The 16,737-nt window shown below is 62.5% G+C and overlaps 1 protein-coding gene across 2 annotated transcripts; it reads right to left on the bottom strand.

The window, feature by feature from the left end:
• Positions 1-169: 169 nt before the first annotated feature.
• CPLX2 (complexin 2) lies at positions 170-15,966 on the bottom strand. 2 transcript variants are annotated; one of them, XM_027896400.1, is made up of 5 exons: positions 15,856-15,966; positions 11,165-11,262; positions 2,439-2,546; positions 1,773-1,948; positions 170-1,602 (listed from the first exon to the last, which is right to left on the bottom strand). In XM_027896400.1, exons 3-5 carry the CDS (start codon positions 2,467-2,469, stop codon positions 1,405-1,407), a joined length of 405 nt encoding a protein of 134 aa, XP_027752201.1. In that variant the 5' UTR covers positions 2,470-2,546; positions 11,165-11,262; positions 15,856-15,966; the 3' UTR covers positions 170-1,404. The 2 variants fall into 2 exon arrangements, with proteins under 2 accessions (XP_027752201.1, XP_027752202.1); XM_027896401.1 differs by lacking the exons at positions 11,165-11,262; positions 15,856-15,966 and adding an exon at positions 4,608-4,654.
• Between the last annotated feature and the right edge of the window lie 771 nt (positions 15,967-16,737).

The following is a 16,737-nucleotide window of genomic DNA, read 5'->3' as shown; positions in this document are numbered from 1 at the left end:
CAGGACTCTGGGAGCCACTTGTGGTCACCCCCTACACCTGTGCCCTGGCTTGGGTGGGCCCTGTGGCCTTACTGTGTGTGGTGAGCTGCCTGATGTCAGCTTTGGGGTTAGTGGGGTGAGGGAGCTGACATGGGGGCCCAGGGAAGCAATGGATGAGAAGAGGCTGGAGCAATGTACAAATCCCTTTATTTTATTAGTTTGTCAAAGACTAGTTCGAGCAGGATGGTCACAGCATGTCTGTGGGGCCCCAAGCTGCCTGCCGCCTCCCCTGAGGGCCCTCGTGGGCAGCTGGGGGCCGTGGCTGAGGAAGCACGGGTAGGGGGGAGCACGGTGCGGCAAGGGCTGGGCCGGGATGAGGGTGTGCCCTTGCCTCCCCTTGTTGGGGTACAAGCAGCAGCTCCTGGGACATCCCGGGGCGCTTGCCCAGGGATACCTTCCCAGGCCCGGGGACCCGTGTGTCCAGCGTCAGGTGGGGGGCAGCCGGGCACTCCCAGCCCTGGGCTGGCCCGGCAGCCCTCGGCCCCGCGCTGGCTTTATTGCAGGGGGCAGACTGGGGGTCCCGGCAGCGCGGCAGGGGGGGCTCTCGGCTCAGCGCCGCGGGTGGCCCCCGGGGACGGTGGGGGCTCGGGGGTGGGAGTCTGAGCAGCGGACACGAGGACGCATGGAGCGACGGGGCGCACCCTGGCACAGAGACACTAATGCGAGGACGGGGGCCAGCGGGGCCAAGACACAGACGAGCGAGCGGCAGGGACAGGGGGACGGGGCAGGGGGGTCCCTGCCCCGCACGTGCCTTTGTACACGGTTGGTGGAGCGTGGCGCCCGCTCCTCCCGGTGCTGAAGTATTGCAGTCTAACTGATATGGCTTTAACTATGGGGCCAGAGATGCGGGGAGGGGGGTCCCCTCCAACCCCCCGATGCAGGGGCACACCAGGCAGCCCCGGGGGACCCCCGTGCCCGACGACCGGGGATGGGGGAGCTGCGGGCAGGGCGCCTGGCTTTGTGCTTTGGGCTTGGCCCAGGGCGGGACGGGGCAGGGGGATGGCAGTGTTGGGAACGAGGGCAGGCGAGCAGAAGCCTGCTGGGGTCCCCTGGGAGGGCAGAAGGGGCAGGGCAGAGGGCACGAGGAGCCACTCCGGGGGGGCCGGTAGGGCCTGGGTGCCCCCAGCCTGCCGCGAGGTTACATCAGTGCATTTGGTCCCGGTTCACCCTGTCCGGCCAGGGCTGCTCCCCTTTGGCGTGGTGGGGGGGCCCTGCCTGGAGGGGACGGGCGGGTCAGGGGACAGGGCAGGAGGGGATGGGAGGGGGTGTAGGGACCCCCTCTCCGGGGCCAAGGGAACTGATGGAGGGGTCGTAGGGGAGAGGGCGCCCATGCCCCAGCACCCTATGGCAGGGTTGACGATGCTGTTACTTCTTGAACATATCCTGCAGCGGGCCGGGCAGGTACTTGAGGACGGTGTCCAGGATGCTCTCCTCCTCCTCCTCCTCCTCATCCCCACAGCCTGCCGGGATTGCCTTCTTGGGGCGCGTCAGGCTGCCCTCACACGGCTGCTCCAGGGCAGCCTTCTCCTCTGCTTCCTTCTCCTCCTTCTTCTTCAGCCCATACTGAGAGGACACAGACCCTCAGCAGGGCAGGCACAGGGCACTGCCTGCACCATGCCCGTGCCCATCACCACTGCCTTGGGCCACCCTCCTCCCAGCCATGCCAGCTCCCTGTCCCGGCCCTATCCCAGGTGCCAGGAGCAGGGGTGGGTGCAGGAAAAGCATGTGCCCACCTTGTCACGGATCTGCTGCCGGACTTTCTCCCGCTCGGCTTCCATGCGGGCGTGCTTGGCTTTCCGTTCTTCTTCCTGCTGGCGCAGAGCCTCCTGCCTCTCCTCCTCCTTCTTCTGCGCATCGGGGTCCTTCTCCTCCTCTCCCCCTAGCATCTTTCCCATGTCCTTGGTGGCCCCTGTGGCATCACAAGACCACTGGCTGGTCCCCAAGGGTGCTGCAGCTTGGCACTGGCTGCTGAAGTCTTGCAGAGGCAGGCAGGGCAAGGACCCCCCCCCCGCCACAAGGACGACCTGGGACATCCCCAGGGCCACCCATGCCAAAGTGAGCTGCAGATGGGCTCTGGAGGCTGTGGGGATAGGGAGTGCCATGGGCTGGCTGCGCTGCCCTAGTTCAGCATCAGCCAGGGGAGATGCCGGCAGCTCCTTCAGCACCCAGGGGACCCGCTGGGGAATCCCACTTAGCGGCAGGAGAGCCAGGATTCCCCAGCCAGTTGCTGACGGTGCTGGTAACAGGAACACCAGAGGGCTTCAGCAGCAGCTCCCCACTGCTGGTGGCTCTCTGTGTGACTCTGTCCCCCAGCCATGTCCCTCCCACTGTGATCCCAGGGTGTCAGGCCAGCACCGCTCCTGGAGAGGGGACTCTGAGGGGCAACAGCACCCACTCACCGCCCAGCGCTTGCTTCATGACAAAGTCCATGGTGCCGGTGTGTGTGTGTGGCTAGGCCAGTGCCCAGCGCTCATCCACTGCTGTCCGGGATTGCTGACCTGGGCCACCTGTGTGGGCAGAGAGGGACAGGGTTGGGGACATGATGCCCATGGTCCCTACTGCCCAGGCACAAGGAATGGGACGGTCCCTGGGGCTGCACTTTGCACCCCTCTGCATCCCCAGCCCCAAATGCCTTCCAGGATGGACAGAGGGAGTTTCTGGGGTCTGCAGGCAGAGGGTGTGCTGTGCCTTTTTCCCTCAACCTCCTCCTCACATCCCTGCTGGCCTTGAGGACCTATGGAGAGACCAAGACAGGGAGTGCAGAGGGCTGTTCCACCTCACCACTGCCCTTGGTGTGGCAGCAGGAGCCAGGGGTGCTGCCTGAGGGCTCGTGGGATGGGGACCCACCACACCACCATCCGCCGTGTGCCCCTGCTTTGGGGGGGGGATGACAGCCCCTGCCTGGCGATGCCAGCGTGGCGCAGTCAGACATGGGATGCTGCGTGTGCGCGCGTCTATCGCAATGTGCGTGCTCTGCAGAGGGTTAGTGCCAGGTTGTGGCGATGTTTGGGGGCTGCAGAGGTTGCAAGCAGCAGCCTGTCACTGTGTGTGTGATCTGTGCGGGTGTGCAGATGGGTGACACCGTGCAGGGGCACTGCGTGTGCAGGATGGAGCGGGTGCGCTGTGTGTGTGAGCTCTGTGCAGGCGTGCAGGCTGTGTTTGCTCGAGAGGTGTGTTTGCGGGTGGCTGCAGGCTGTGTTTGCATGGGGTGTGTGTGCACACACATGTGATAAGTTTGTGGGGCTGCAAGCTGCGCGTGCCCCCACGATGTGCGGGCTTGCAGCCTGTTTGCAGGCTTTGTGCGTGTGCGAGTGTTGGGGTTTGCGGGCTCTGCGGATGTGTGTGCACGCAGGTTTGCGGGCTGTGTCTGTGCTGGGTGTTTGTGCTGCGTGTGTGTGTGTGTTTGCACACTGGGGGGGTGTTGCAGGCTGTGTTAGTGTGTGTGTGTGTGTGCAGGTCCGTGGGTTTGCAGGCTGCACAGGGGGCTGTGCACACAAATTTGCAGACTGTGTCGCGTGTGTGTACGTGTGGGGGTGTTGCAGGCTGCTTGCGTGCTCTGTGAGTGCGCGCATGTGGGGGATTACAGGCGGGCTGCGTGTGTGGGGGTTGCCCGTGGGGGTGCCCATGCCCCCCACGTGCCCCATGTGAGTGGGGGGCTGCAGGCTGTGCTCAGATTCTGGGGGTGCAGTTTGCTCTGTGTGTGTGTGTGTGTGTTTGTGTGTGCATGTGCCTGGAGGGTGCCGCAGCCTCGCATTTACCCCACCCCAGATCCCCGGAACCTGAGGGGGCTGGAGGGTCTCCACGAGCCGTGACCCTGGGAAGTTTGTTGCTGCAAGCGCTAGGGCACCCCGCGGGTGAGAGGTGGGGGGGCTTCTCCAGGTGACACAGTGCTGAGCCCCCGGGCCGCAGCGGGGGGCTCAGGGGCCACCGGGGATGCGGAAACACTGCAAAACACCGGGAAACCGGAGCCGTAGGGAAGGTGCAGGGGACACGGGGGGCACCGGAACACCGGAGCCGCCTGGCGGGCGGTCGCGCAGCGATAGCGAGGTATGTGGGGGACATCGCGGGGTGCGGGGAAAAGGGCAACACGAGGGGAACACAGCACACGCGGGGCACACCGGTGGGCACCGGCACACCGGTGACATCCGAGCGGGGACACCGCACGGGCTGCAGCGACGCAGGGGACACGGGGGGGCGCCGGGAAAGCGGGGGACAGCGGGGACACGGGACGTAGCGGACACCCGGCAGGCGGGAAGACACCGGCACCGCAGCGGGGTGCGGGACCCCGGTGGGGCTCCGCGGCAGGGACGCAGGCACAGGGAAGACGCGGGGGGAACCCAGGAGCCACGCACCAGGGGCGCAGGGGACACCGGGGACAGGGCGGGGGGGGCGCGGGGACACGGGGAGGGCGGGAACCGCGCTGGGGGCGGGGGTCGCGCAGGGGACGGCGTGCCGCGGGGACCCCCCACCCCATCCCATCCCGGTGTCTGCGGCGCGGGGCCCCGCCCGCCGCCCGGGGCCGCCCGGTGCCGCAGCGGCGGCGCTGTCCCTTCAGCACCGGCACTCACCGGCTCCGCCGCCGCTCGCCGCTGCCGCCGCTCCGCCCCGCCCCGCCTCGCCGCGGCCCGGCCCCCTCCCGCCCCCGGCGGCACGCGTGGGCCCGCCCGGAGAGACGGACCGGCCCCCCGCGGGGGCGGGAGGATGCGGGACCCTCCCGGGGAACGCCGCACGACCCCCAGGGAAACGTCCCCGGGAGCCCCCCATCGCTCCCCAGGATGTGGACGGGCCCCCCCGCCCCGGTCACCACCCCGCGCTCCCGCAGCGGAGGAACGGGGCAAGAGTCTCCTGCGCGGGGTTAATGATTCACCGCCGCGGCAATTAACGGGCGAGACGAGGCATTAATCAGCTGGAGCTGCCCCCCAGTCCCGCACTCCTTGCTCCCTCAGTCGGCACCTAGACCCAAAGTAACGCAATCCCCTCTGCAGCAGTGTGGGGTGGCTGCGGGACTTTAATTATAAAGTCCCTGATAAATCATTTCACCACCCCCTCCCCGCCCCCTTCACGATGGCATCGAGGCTGTGATGCCCACAGAGCTCAGAACCCAATTCAAAACGGAGTTTCCGTGCAGGAAATGGGGGGCACCTCCCTGCCTGGCCCCCCTGCACCTGCCTGAAGAGAGACAGGCTCCTTGAGCCCTTCCTATGTTCCCCCCCTTCCCGGCACTGCGGGACATCTCCCACCATCATCCCGATAGGGCCGGTGTGTGCTCACCCTGCAGAGGGGCAGCCGGTGCCTCCTAATTAATCCAGCCCTGGGTTATTAAAGACAAGACGAGCCCTGTGCAAATGAGATTAGTGGTGCTCAGAGCCGGGCTTTGGGATAGCTGATGTTTAATGGTGAGGTTCTGGAGTAGCAGCCCTGTGGGAACCCAGAAGAGTGCTGGAGAGGGTCTGGGTGCAGAGTCCTTTCAGGGACCCCCTACCCCTACACCTGGGAGGGTGGGGGGAGCTGGGACAGGCTGCAGCTGCCCCCACAAGTGGTGTGGGCTGTGGAGATGCTGTTGGTGCTGCTGGGCACCGCCAGGGCTGCTGCAGGGAGGACGAGCGCGATGCAGGACATGGGGCAGCAGTGGGGAGCAGCTGGGGGGGCCAAAACTGGCTTGTAAGCTCCACCTCCACAGGGATGCAGCACTGACAGATCCGTGTGTGTGCACCCCGTGCTCCTGCCTCGATGCACAGCAGCTGCCCGGATAAGTCTCAGCACAGGGACAACACATCAAGGACTTGGCCCTCTTGTTCACCCTCCTCACTGCTCCCAAAAATATCCCCTGGTGCAGCACACCTCCATCAGCTCTGAGCCCTCAGCCTGGCATCGGCCAACAACTCCTCTTTCCACCTCCAAAGTAAAAATGCCTCCTGCCCTCGTGCCCAGCCCCGCTCTGCCCGCTGGCAGCTGGTGGGACAGGCATGTGGGCGGCAAGACAGGCCTGTGCTTGGCCCGTCCGTCTGTCCATCCATCCGTCCTGCGGCAGCCCTGCTCCGGGCGTTGACGTCAGCGCTCCCGGCAGCCGGGCGGTGGGCGGGCGGCACCGCTCCTATTGTATTAAAAATAATACAGCGGAGCACAAATTCATTACAGATAAGTGTGACAGCCAAGAGGAATTAACGAGCCCGTCTCTCAGCGCCTGACAAACGCCTCCTTTTGTTCCTGGGATGGGTCCTTGAGTCTTTCAATCTTTGGAGATGCCTCGACTCATTAAGCACATCCTCCCCCAGTAGCTCCCAGTGCGCCTGGGGACTGCTCCCAGTATGAGCTGTGGCCAGACTGGCAGGGACATCCCTTGTGCCAGTGTCCAGCGCTGTCGGGCTTGCCCTCCTTAGGAGTCAGTGTCCTGGAGTGCTGTCCCCACGTGGGGTGCAGGGTGGCCAGGGAGAGGTGGGCGAAGCAGCCCCCGTCCCTGCTGCTGCGGGAAGCACGAGGCTCATGTGAGCTGAGGTCAAACGCCCCGGCACTCCAGCTGCCGGTGCCGGCGGCGCAACCACAGCCGACGGGCTGGCGAGCACCCAACTCTGCCCTGCTGGCTGGGCTCCCATGGGAAGAGCAGCCAGGGGCTTGTCACCAGCCCTGGGCATTGTACCATCCTCCTGCCCCTCACACCCCTGCAGACCCCCTGCTCCTGGGACAGGGATGGGCCCAGGGGACCACCACAGTCCGAGAGCTGAGCTGCCTCTGGCCAGTGTTGGGGCTGCTTGTGACCAGTACAGGCACTTTTTGGGCCCAGCTGTCCCCTGGTATCATCCTGGCCAGTGTCAGCTGCTGGGTGGCTGTCTGGAGCTGCCTGGGGAGGCAGGAAGAGAAGGGACAGGGAGGAATGGGAGGGACAGGGCAGCACCGTGGCCAAATGGAGGAGGAAGCTCTCAGCACTGCCAAGTCCTGCAAGTTGCCTCTGTGCCGGCTCACGGGGGCAGCACAGCAGGGATGGAGCTAGTCCGGGAGCCAGCGCCCCGGCACTGCCTTGCTCGGCTCCACGCTGGCGCCCAGGGAAAGGGCACGGGGCTGGCTGGTGCCGTCACATCGCCCACAGCATCCGCCGCCAGCAACGCCTGAGTGGCACCTGCCCGTCGGCATTGTCCCCAGCTCCCACAGCCAGACAGGGACTCTGCAAGGTCACAGCCTCTGGGCAAAGCTCCTGGGCAGAGGGAAGCAGGTGCCTGAATACCTGCACCCATCCCTGCAGCACCGCCAGCCCAGCCTACTGCCACCCATTAGCATAGGGCAGTTATTTCACTTATCCCCCCGCCCCCCCAGCTATGCAGAAAATAATTATTGGTCCTTCTCATCGCACCAAGGGATTAAAAGTGGTTAACTCCATTTCCAAAGGCTTTGTTATGTTGGTTTTCCCTCAGCTGCTGCACAAGGCGATTTCCACAGTGCCACTTAGGCAGCTTTTATCAGGTTGTCTTCTGGAGGTAATTGGGTTTTTCAGGAGCCTGTTTAAAATTCGTAACCCAGCCTCTTAAACAAAACAAAAACAGCAGCGGGGAGAAGGGGAAGAGGCAGCACGAAACACACAGCAGCTGCAGCCTCTGAAGAGCAGCCCTGGCCCCTTGGGGCTGGCACCCGGCGGGGACAGGGACAGGCACCAGCGTGCTAAAGCATCAGTCTGGAGATGGACCCTCCAGTGCAGCAGCTGAGAATAGACTACAGGGACAGCCCCTGCTGACCCTCCCACTGGTGACACTGCGAGGTGAGGGGGACCCTCACCAAAGGGACCCTTATGCTGCTCTCAGGGAGAGTGTGAGGTGCTCAGAGTCTCCAGCGTCCAGCTCCTGGGGATGCCGGGGCCACTGCTCTGCCCCTGCATCAAGTCACAGCACCCTCAGCACATGTGGGTGCCCCCCCCAGCACCCACTCACCCGTTACCACACCCACAGCAAACACGGGGTGTGAATGTGGGTCTCACCGTGGGGCCGGCTGGGAGCTCACCATGAGCCCTGGGGCTGGCAGGGAGGAAGGTGGGCTCTTGCCAAGGCTTCATCCCTGATGCTCCTGACTGTGGGAGCAGCACTGTTGGAAAAAGACTGGGGGTGGCAGGGTCCCCTGAGCTGACCTGAGAGGGACAAAGCAAGCGGGCCAAAGCCACCCTCACAGGATAACTTCTGCTGGCCCCATGCCCAGAGGGTCTCCCTTGTTCTGGGTTTTGCTGGCTGGCTGGGGGAGGCTCCTGCTGCCCTCCCCGTGCCCTGCTCTGTAGGGGCACAGCACTGCACCCCTGCAGCCAGAGGAGCTTCAGGCTGATGCTGCAGCTCTTCCTGCTCTCCTGCATCACCTCACGGGTCCGTCTGCATTAATACCACAGCCCTGTTGGAATCAGTGCTGCGGACCCATCTGCACCGCTACCACAACCCCATCGCAGGGAGACCTGTCTGTCCCCTCCCTGTGGGGTGGGGGTTTCACTGGGCACCCTCAGCTCATCCCTGCCCAGCTCTGTGCCGCAGGGCGCAGTGTGGGCTGGGGAGTGAGTGGGTGTCGGGGAGCTGCCGCAGCAGATGGTCGGTGGGGCCGGATCACGGCACCGCACGCAATGAGGGACGTGTGTGTCCCCGGGGGGGCCATTCACAGGAGCTGGTTGTGAAGTGGTGCCTGCAGGGCCCCAGCATACACACACCTGCTCGTCCCAGGCATGGTAACAGCAGCGTGCGAGCCAGGGAGGCTGCGGCTGACGGAGGGATGGGGCGAGGAATGGACTGAGCCAACAGCTTCCAGCTGTTCCCAGCATGGCGGTGTCCCAGGAGCATGCCGGAGACAGAGGGGTGCTCCCAGTGCTGCTCCACTTCCGAGTTCCCCAAAAAAGACCATCTACACCTAAATCTGTGTAAGAGAGTGATGGAGGGGCTGAATCTCCCAGTGAGAGTGCCCAAGGGGATAGGGAGCCAGCTCCAGTCTCCAGCTAAGAAGCATCCACCGCTGCTGAGATGGCAGACACTGCATAGCTGAGCACCTTGGCTTTGCCACTGCTGTTCTGTGCCCTGCAACACGGAGCTCTGCTCACCCAGTCCCAGTCTCAAGACTGCCCAGAGCCCCAAGGAGTCCATGTCCCATGAGCGGTGGGGGATGCCAGGATGGACCTGTAAGTGCTGGGGGATGCCAGGATGGACTCTGCCACTTGAGTGCTGCAGTGGTGACTCCTCATCCCCGCAGTTCCCGACTCCCGGCATGTGTCCGGTGCCTCTGTGCCATGCATTATTAAACAGAGGCACTGCAGCCCCTCGCTGTTTATCCTGGTGTGGCTGTGCAGGGACAGGCTGTGGGAGCCGCGGTGGCTCACTGCAGTCTCAACCAGAAGATTTAGTCTCACTGCAGGCCTGGCCAGTTCCCCAAACAGGTTTATGACCCCTGGGCTTACTCACCTGGCGGCTTTCAACCCCCCACACACACACAGGATGGATACCACCTCCCTGTAGAAAAGCCACTATGCATTCAGCCTCAGTGCTATCACCTATGCCTTCCCCTGCCCACACAGCAGGTACAGCATTTACATCCCAATCGCCCATACAAAGGCACACTTGCGCTGAGTCCACCCCATCAATATTTATGGCAGGCACGCACACCCGCGCAGCTCTGCAGGGACCAGTGCAGAGCAGAGCTGGGCACAGCACACCACACACTGCTTGGGGAACAGACAAAAGCCCCCCTGAGCCCCTGCGCTGTCTCCCCATCGTTCCAGCCTGTGCACATACTGATTTCCAGCCTCGCTGCGCTGGCAGGGATGTGCAGGGCCTGTGCAGGCACCGATGACTGAGGTGGTCATGATGTGTGGGGAGTGGATACCCAAGGATCCTCTTCCTGGCTCTGTCAGGATGGGATTTGGGCACCTGCTCCCCACAGAAAGCCTCAGAGTGGTTATACCTACCCTCATTTCCCTGACAGTAAAAAGTGTGAAGGACAAGGGCATGATTGTCTCAAGGCTGGGCAACGAGGTCACAGCAGAGCAGCGGGAGCCCCCGCCTTGTCCTCCCTCCAGCCGAAACATCCTAAAAAATGAGACCCTGGGCACTGCTCTCCTGAGGTTCAGCCTCATGCTGACACAGATTTTGGATCTTGAAAGCTCTTTGGGGCTCCTGAGTCGAGGGCAGAGACTGGGGTGCTTTAGCCCCTCTGTGTACCACCAAAGCTGGGGAGTGGGAGGATGAAAGGAGCAGAGATGCCACCATGGCTGGCCCTGCTCTACCCAATCTCCCAGCCTGGCTCTGGGAGAGCATCTGCCTTCTGTGGGGGACTCATTGTATCCCATGAGAGGGGATGTTTAGGAGCTGAGATGCCCCATGCCCTGGGCAACAGAGCTGAATTAGGGGCACAACACCAGGGACACCCTGTCCTCCAGCAGCAGCAGATGGCTGCACAGTGGGGGGCTCCATGGCAGCGTGGAGGGGGACATCTGGGTGCTTGGGCTCCAGCCAAGTTGCAGCTTGGTGGGAGCAGGATGAGCCTGCATTCATCCCCTGGCTTGGGACACTGGGAGGGGTGAGATCCCCACACCAGAGAGCAGTGGGGATGGGGGGGGGTGGTGCTCGCCGCCCACCCCATCTGAGACCTCCCCCAGCCTGCTTGCGCTCGGGGTTTCCGCTGCGGCGTGACGCCGGACAGGCACGGCAACGCTCCAAGAGCTGCTGGGGCTCGGGCCAGAAAATTCATTCTTGGCTGCTTTCAGTGGGGTTTGGCTCGTACCTTTCCCATCTGGGGGCTTTCAAAAGAAAAAAAAAAAAGGAGAAGAAAGAAAAAAACCTCTTGTCCCCGTGCCAGCTCCACAGTCACTGTCATTTGCCATCGTCCCCAGGCAGGACCGTGCCCAGCATCTGTCCAGAGTCTGAGCTGGTCTTTACTCCTGTGGCCTTGAGCTGGTCTTGAGCTGGTCCAGGTGCCTCTTGCCCTGCACCAAGGTGTCACGAGGATGCCCATGACAGACCCCACCTTTCCCCATCTTGTATGACCCTACTGGCTCTGCTGAGGCAGCCCCAGGTAGGTACCTCTGCACCCCCCATCCATCCCATGGCTGAGCTATGCCCCCCATAACACAGGGAGTGAGACGTCCCCACAGCCCCCCGAGAGCCACGGCACTGCCTACCTTGGTGTGACAAGCACCAGGTGTCTGCTGCTTCAGCACCTAACGCAGGGGGACGGGGACCTCCTGGGGGTGGCAGAGCATCGCAGGGACAGCAGGGCCTGCAGAGACACCGACAGTGAGAGGATCAGCACTGTGGAGGGGCTCCAGGAATGGATGGCATCAACGAAGTGGAATCACTTGATGGGTGATGGACAGAGCACACCACTGCCTGCTGCCCTTTCTGCCACTCGAGTGGGTCTGTGTAATCCCTGCATCTCAACCTCCAAGGATGGGAGCAACCTGCTGCCAAGAGCCACCATCTCCCTGCAGGTGGGAGCCTGGTGGGGGGTGCAAAGGGTGACAGGCTGCAGGAGGTGGCAGCTTGTCCGGGTCTTTGGTCCTGTCCTGAATCAGGGACACCCATTCTGCTGCTGGCAGAGGGCTCCTGGATGTCTCTGCAGGCACCTGGCAGTTCGGATGCCTTCATTAAAAATTTAGAGAGCTCTCAACTCTTTGAGGGCTTTAAAATTTCACATTAACTCTGCTGTCCTTAGCTTGCACATTTGTTCTTTGGAGAACATAATGGCAAGTTAAAAGAAGCCGCCAAACAAAAACCCTGCTCAGACTCAACAATCGAAGAAAGCCTGATGTCACTCTGGGCTCCCCACTTCTGCTGGACCTCAGGAAACTTCTGCCTGGGCATCTTGTCCCTTCCTTGAATGACCTTGAAATCCCCCTGTGATGCCTGGGGAGGTGCAGGGGGTGCTCCTGGGGGATGCTGGCCTGGGAAGGGGCAGTGCAGGGACACAGGTACCAGGGTGCTGGGTGCCATGCTGGCAGTTTCTGGGGTGGTCTGTCCCTGTGGTGTGGCTGGTGTCACGGTGATGGGTGTCATCAGTGTGATTTCTGCTCTGTGACTCGAGGAGCAGATTCCTGGGGAAGTTACACATTCATCCCGACTTCAAACAAAGGCTTTTCCTCCACCCTGGGAAAGGAGGGAGGCTTTGGCAAATTGAAGATAAATATATGACCCAGGGGAGCTGGGGGAAACACAGGCAAACACCGACGCTGTGGAAGAGCAGGGACTGGGATGGATGGAGCCTGCATTTTAAAAAGCATTACAGAACAGGGATGCCTCATTCCAACCCCGGGAGTAGGAGACACTGACAGCCCCTGGGAACAGGGTTTGGTGAGGTTGGCTATGGGAAAGAGGCAAAGGGTCCCCAGTGGGACCCCCAAGGAGACCCCAGAATGGCAACTGCTTCCCTGGGAAATGCAGTGCTAAAAGCTCAGCCTGGAAAGGGCTCAGAAGCAGCGTGAAGGTGACCTTTGCTGGGGACAACTGCTGCCTCCTTTGGGATATGGGAAGGCTCTGGAGCGGGGTAACATGGGCTGCAGAGTGCTGCAGGGATGTGTGCCTGGGGGCGTCTGGTTTCCAGACAGCCCAGTGCCAAGGAGACAGCTGGGCTGGAACAGAATCAGTTTGGCTCTGCTGGCCATGGCCTGGGGTAGCAAATCAGGAGATATTTGATGAAAACCCAGAGGGTGGGAAGAGCAGGGACCCCCTGTCCAGGTATTTGAGAGGATGCAGAGAGTCCTGGGGGTTCTTGCTCTGATCCCTGCAGGGTATTTTTTATTTGAGGCAGACCAAAGTTGTTTTTTTCCTCCTTTGCAATGGGCTGAGCCTCCCAGCACCACAAAGATGCATCTCACCTGGACAGCTGCACTAGCTCAATCTGTCTGTCTGTCCGAGCTACCAGACACCAACGGTAGCCAAACACAGAGGACAGGGAAGAGAAGACCAGGGTGATGTGCCAGAACACCCCCAGCTCCAGGGATAGCATTGTCCCCAGCAGCTGGCAGAGCTGTTTTGATCCAGCTGAGGTCTGGACACAAGACAGTATCCAGGGAAAACTTAATGCTCAAGATGAGACCATTAGTGAGTCCACAGCTCTTGTGCTTTGGCACCTCCAGCTCTCAGCACCCTGCTTGAACAGCTGAGCTTGTCCAAATGTCTGGAAGGAGGGTGGGCTGGGGAAGGGGAGCAGTGGGGTGCACAGGCTGACAAACTCAGGGCACACATCTCAAAGCACTTCCACTGCCTAAGGGAGATGCTCTTGGGAGCTGTCTTGGGTCTGGCATCAGCTTTGCGTCTGAACACCAGGTGAGAAGGAAGGCTCAGACTCGCGATGCCTGGGGAGAGTATCTGCCAGCCTTGCGCTGTCCTGGCCCTCACGCAGGGATGCAAAGGGCTCAGGGTGCCACACTGCACTGGGCAGCCCCCAGAGGCACTCCCCAGCTGGGGTCCTGTACCTGAGCCAACCTGCCTTGCCTTCAAAAAGTAGATCCTCAGCCTCAAACACCTCAGTGCCTCTTGCACACTTCACCTTGCCACAGGACAGGGCAGGTCTGGGTCACACCGCTGTGGGGCTCTGAGGATTTGACTGAGATGAGCAATGTTTCTGAGCCTCTGGTGAGTGTCACAGCAGGAGCTGGTGACACCAGCTAGGGAGGAATGGACATCATGGCCTGGCTGTGTACAGGAGGAGCAGGGACCTCTAGTGCAAAACAACACAGTAAAAGTGACAGTGGCTCCTGGTGAGATGCTGGGTGACCTAGTGAGACATGGGTGCCTGGGGGCACAGCTTGGAGAGCCCATAGCTGGATGAGGAAGATGGTCCAGGTCCCTGCAGCCAGGAAGAGGGACCAGGAGAGGCGGAGGGGAAAGCTCCTGGGACGAGTGAGCAGAGAGCGCTCACGCGAGAGCAGCCCGCAGGAGCACAGCTTGTTTACCCTGGCTGAGCAGGCCTGATTGCTCTCTATAAATACACCCGGCGAGTAAACACCGGGGAGGGAGAAGGATCATTTAAACTCGAGGATGATTCTGGCATAAGAACAAATGGGAAGGTCTGGCCAGGAACACACAGAGGCTGCGGGTGAGAGCAGAGATCCTCTGGCTGCTGGGAAGGTCCTGCTCTGGGTCCAGCCCTGGCTATTGGGGCAGCACATGATGCCCGAGGGTTTGGGCTCGGTGCTGGTGGAAGTGGCAACAGCCTGAACTGCAGTGACCGTGCCCACCTGCCATACCAGACCTCTCAAGCTCTGGGCCATGGGGGCACGGTGGTGCCCAGTGGCAAGAATAGAGATGTGCCACGCTGCCAGCGGTCACTGTCTCTTCTCCAGAGGGTTTTTCCACAGTACCAGACCTGCCCTGGGACCTCTCGGTGCTGGTGCTTAAACCATGCTGAGCAACTCAACGTGGCTCCCCTCGGCTCCCAATATGGCTCCTCACAATCAGCTCCAGGCCTGGCGAGCTGTGCCTGGCAGCAGCCTCTGCAGAAACCCAGGGAAGAGCCAACGTGTGAACCGCAATCATCCTTCAGTGCTGTGAGGTGTTTGGAGCTCTGTCTGGTTGGGGTCATTTCAATACTAATGTCATCATGCAAGGCAATCGAAGAAACCAACACTCGGCCCACAGCCAAGGGAGACTTTGAGACATTTTTCTGTGCCAATTTGTCTCAGCTGATCTGTCTCCAGTTTCCCCAGGACAGTGAGGGTCAGACACGAGGAGCAGTGCTGCTGGATGGGGACTGAGCTCCCTGTTTTCATGGTGGAGCTTGTCGTGGCAACCCTTGGGGTCCTACAGCCTCAGATGGACAAGGACAGGTTTGGCAGGGAGGACACTCCTCTGCATCCTGAGTCTGGCCCATCCTTCCTCATCCTCTATTTGCCCAACCCAGCACCTCAGCTTGACCTGAATCGCTCTGCTTCCTTCACCAGCTCCAGTTCCTTCACCAGTCACAGTTCCTTCGCCAGCCCCAGCCAGCAGCTGCCACTGATGGTTGCACAGAGAAGCCCTGAGCCATGAGCCCTGTTCTGAGAGAAGGTGCCAGCCCTGCTTTGCCACTCTGACTCACCACTCTGCCTGCCTCGGGCAGCAGCTGCCCGGTCACGCTCGTGCCATGCGGGCAGCAGTGCCACCGCGCGCTGCCAGGCCCGGATCACGGCAGCCACCTGCCCGTGTGCTGCAGCCTCGGCGAGGGGGGCACAACGGGGAGAGGGGCTGGAGCGTGGGGTTCGGGAGGCACCTCGTAGGGACAGTGTGGAGGGGAGAGTGGTTTGATCCCAGGGGACTGGGGACAGGAAGATGGAATGCTGGGCTTAGCTGTGGAGAACAGGATGGAGGAGGGAGCCAGTGCTGAGAAGGCATGGGAAGAGCCTGGCAGGTACCAGGAGCTCTCCTCAGCAGAAGGGTGCACGGAGCCTCCCGGGTGCAGGCAGGAGTTGGCGGGGGGAGCAGGTCGCCGACTCTCCCTGCCCACTCCCCGCTCTGGGCCTGGCGGATGAAGGCCAGGACAAAGGGGCTGGAGGGGGGATGCAAAGCACAGTCCGAGGGTGACAGCCTTTCTGCTCCCATCCCCTCCACACCGGCGCGTCCCTCCTCCCTAGACTGCGGGTGGGCAGTCCGGGGGCGCGCCGCTCAGCCCTGCATCTTCTACCCGCATCACCTGCATCCTTTCCCCCATCCCGCATCACCTGCATCTCTCCCCGCATCCCGCCCCGCGTGCCGCATCCCGCCGCTCCGCGGCCGCCGCCCCGTTACATAAGCCGCCGGCCCCGGGAGGCTCGTCGGGCCGATCCCCGCGCCCGTGCCCGGCCCCCCCCGGGCTCTGCGGCACGGCGGGCCCAGCCCGGCCCGGCCCCGCACCCACCTGGCTGGCTCGGCGCGGCTCCGGTGCGCCCCGTCCGCCCCCGGCGCAGGGAAGGAGCCGCCGCCGGAAGGGAGGCGGGAGCCGTAGCGGTACAGGGGGGGCCCGGTGCTGGCTCCCCCTCCGCCGCACGGCCTCCCGGGCGGGGCCGCCTCCGTGCCCGCCTCCGGACCGCCCCGCGCCCCGGGCGGCAGCCCCCGGCCCGGCCTTCCGCCCTGGTACCCGGCGGTCCCTTGCGGTACCCGGCCGTTCCCGTCCGGTACCCGGCGATTGCTCCTCCGGTACCGGGGTGTCCTCCCCGCTATTCAGCCATCTCCCCCTGCTACCTGGCTATGCCCACCTGCACCCAGCATCACCCCCCGGTATGTAGCATCTCTCCCGGTGCCTGCAGTTGCACCTCCAGCACCCACAACAGCCACCCCCAGTACCTGACCATGCCTCCCATTTCTTGGCCACCCATTTCCCCAGTACTCAGCAACTTCCCTGAGTCCCTGGCCATCCCTCCCGACCCTCTGGATCTTCCAGTCTCCCATCATCCAGCAATTCCCTCCAATATTCGCTCTCCCCCCACAGGCCCCAGTGCTTCTCTCCCTCAGAGTTGTTGATTCTTCTCCCATGGCACTGCCAGCCCCTCCAGAGGAGAGGTCTGTAGACAGAGCACCTCTGGGTGTCTTGGAGTGCCAGTGGTGCTCCCCAAATCAGAGACCCCTATTGCACATAACAAAGCCTTTGCTCAGGCTCTCTTACAGGGTGTTCCAAGGATGGAGTGATGAAGAACTCTGAGCCTGATGGGGTCTGCAGGGCTCACAGGCAAGCCAAGGGGGAGCAGAAGGGGTGGAGAGGCTGGAGAGGGGGCTTCTCTGGGAGGCTGCAGAGCTCTGGGGT

This window comes from Empidonax traillii, unplaced genomic scaffold (assembly GCF_003031625.1).
Source record: "Empidonax traillii isolate 1590-97213 ecotype Southwest subspecies unplaced genomic scaffold, ASM303162v1 scaffold495:size1017845, whole genome shotgun sequence".
Classification (NCBI taxonomy): Eukaryota; Metazoa; Chordata; class Aves; order Passeriformes; family Tyrannidae; genus Empidonax; species Empidonax traillii.
This window is presented reverse-complemented; position numbering and strand designations above follow the sequence as displayed.

Bases quoted from the DNA above. Each gene is read 5' to 3' on its own strand.
- CPLX2 (XM_027896400.1), bottom strand. From the start codon at position 2,469: ATGGACTTTGTCATGAAGCAAGCGCTGGGCG. The intron at 1,949-2,438 runs GTGAGTGGGTGC...GTGATGCCACAG, and splicing joins CATGAAGCAAGCGCTGGGCG to GGGCCACCAAGGACATGGGA. The intron at 1,603-1,772 runs GTGGGCACATGC...GTGTCCTCTCAG, and splicing joins GGCAGCAGATCCGTGACAAG to TATGGGCTGAAGAAGAAGGA.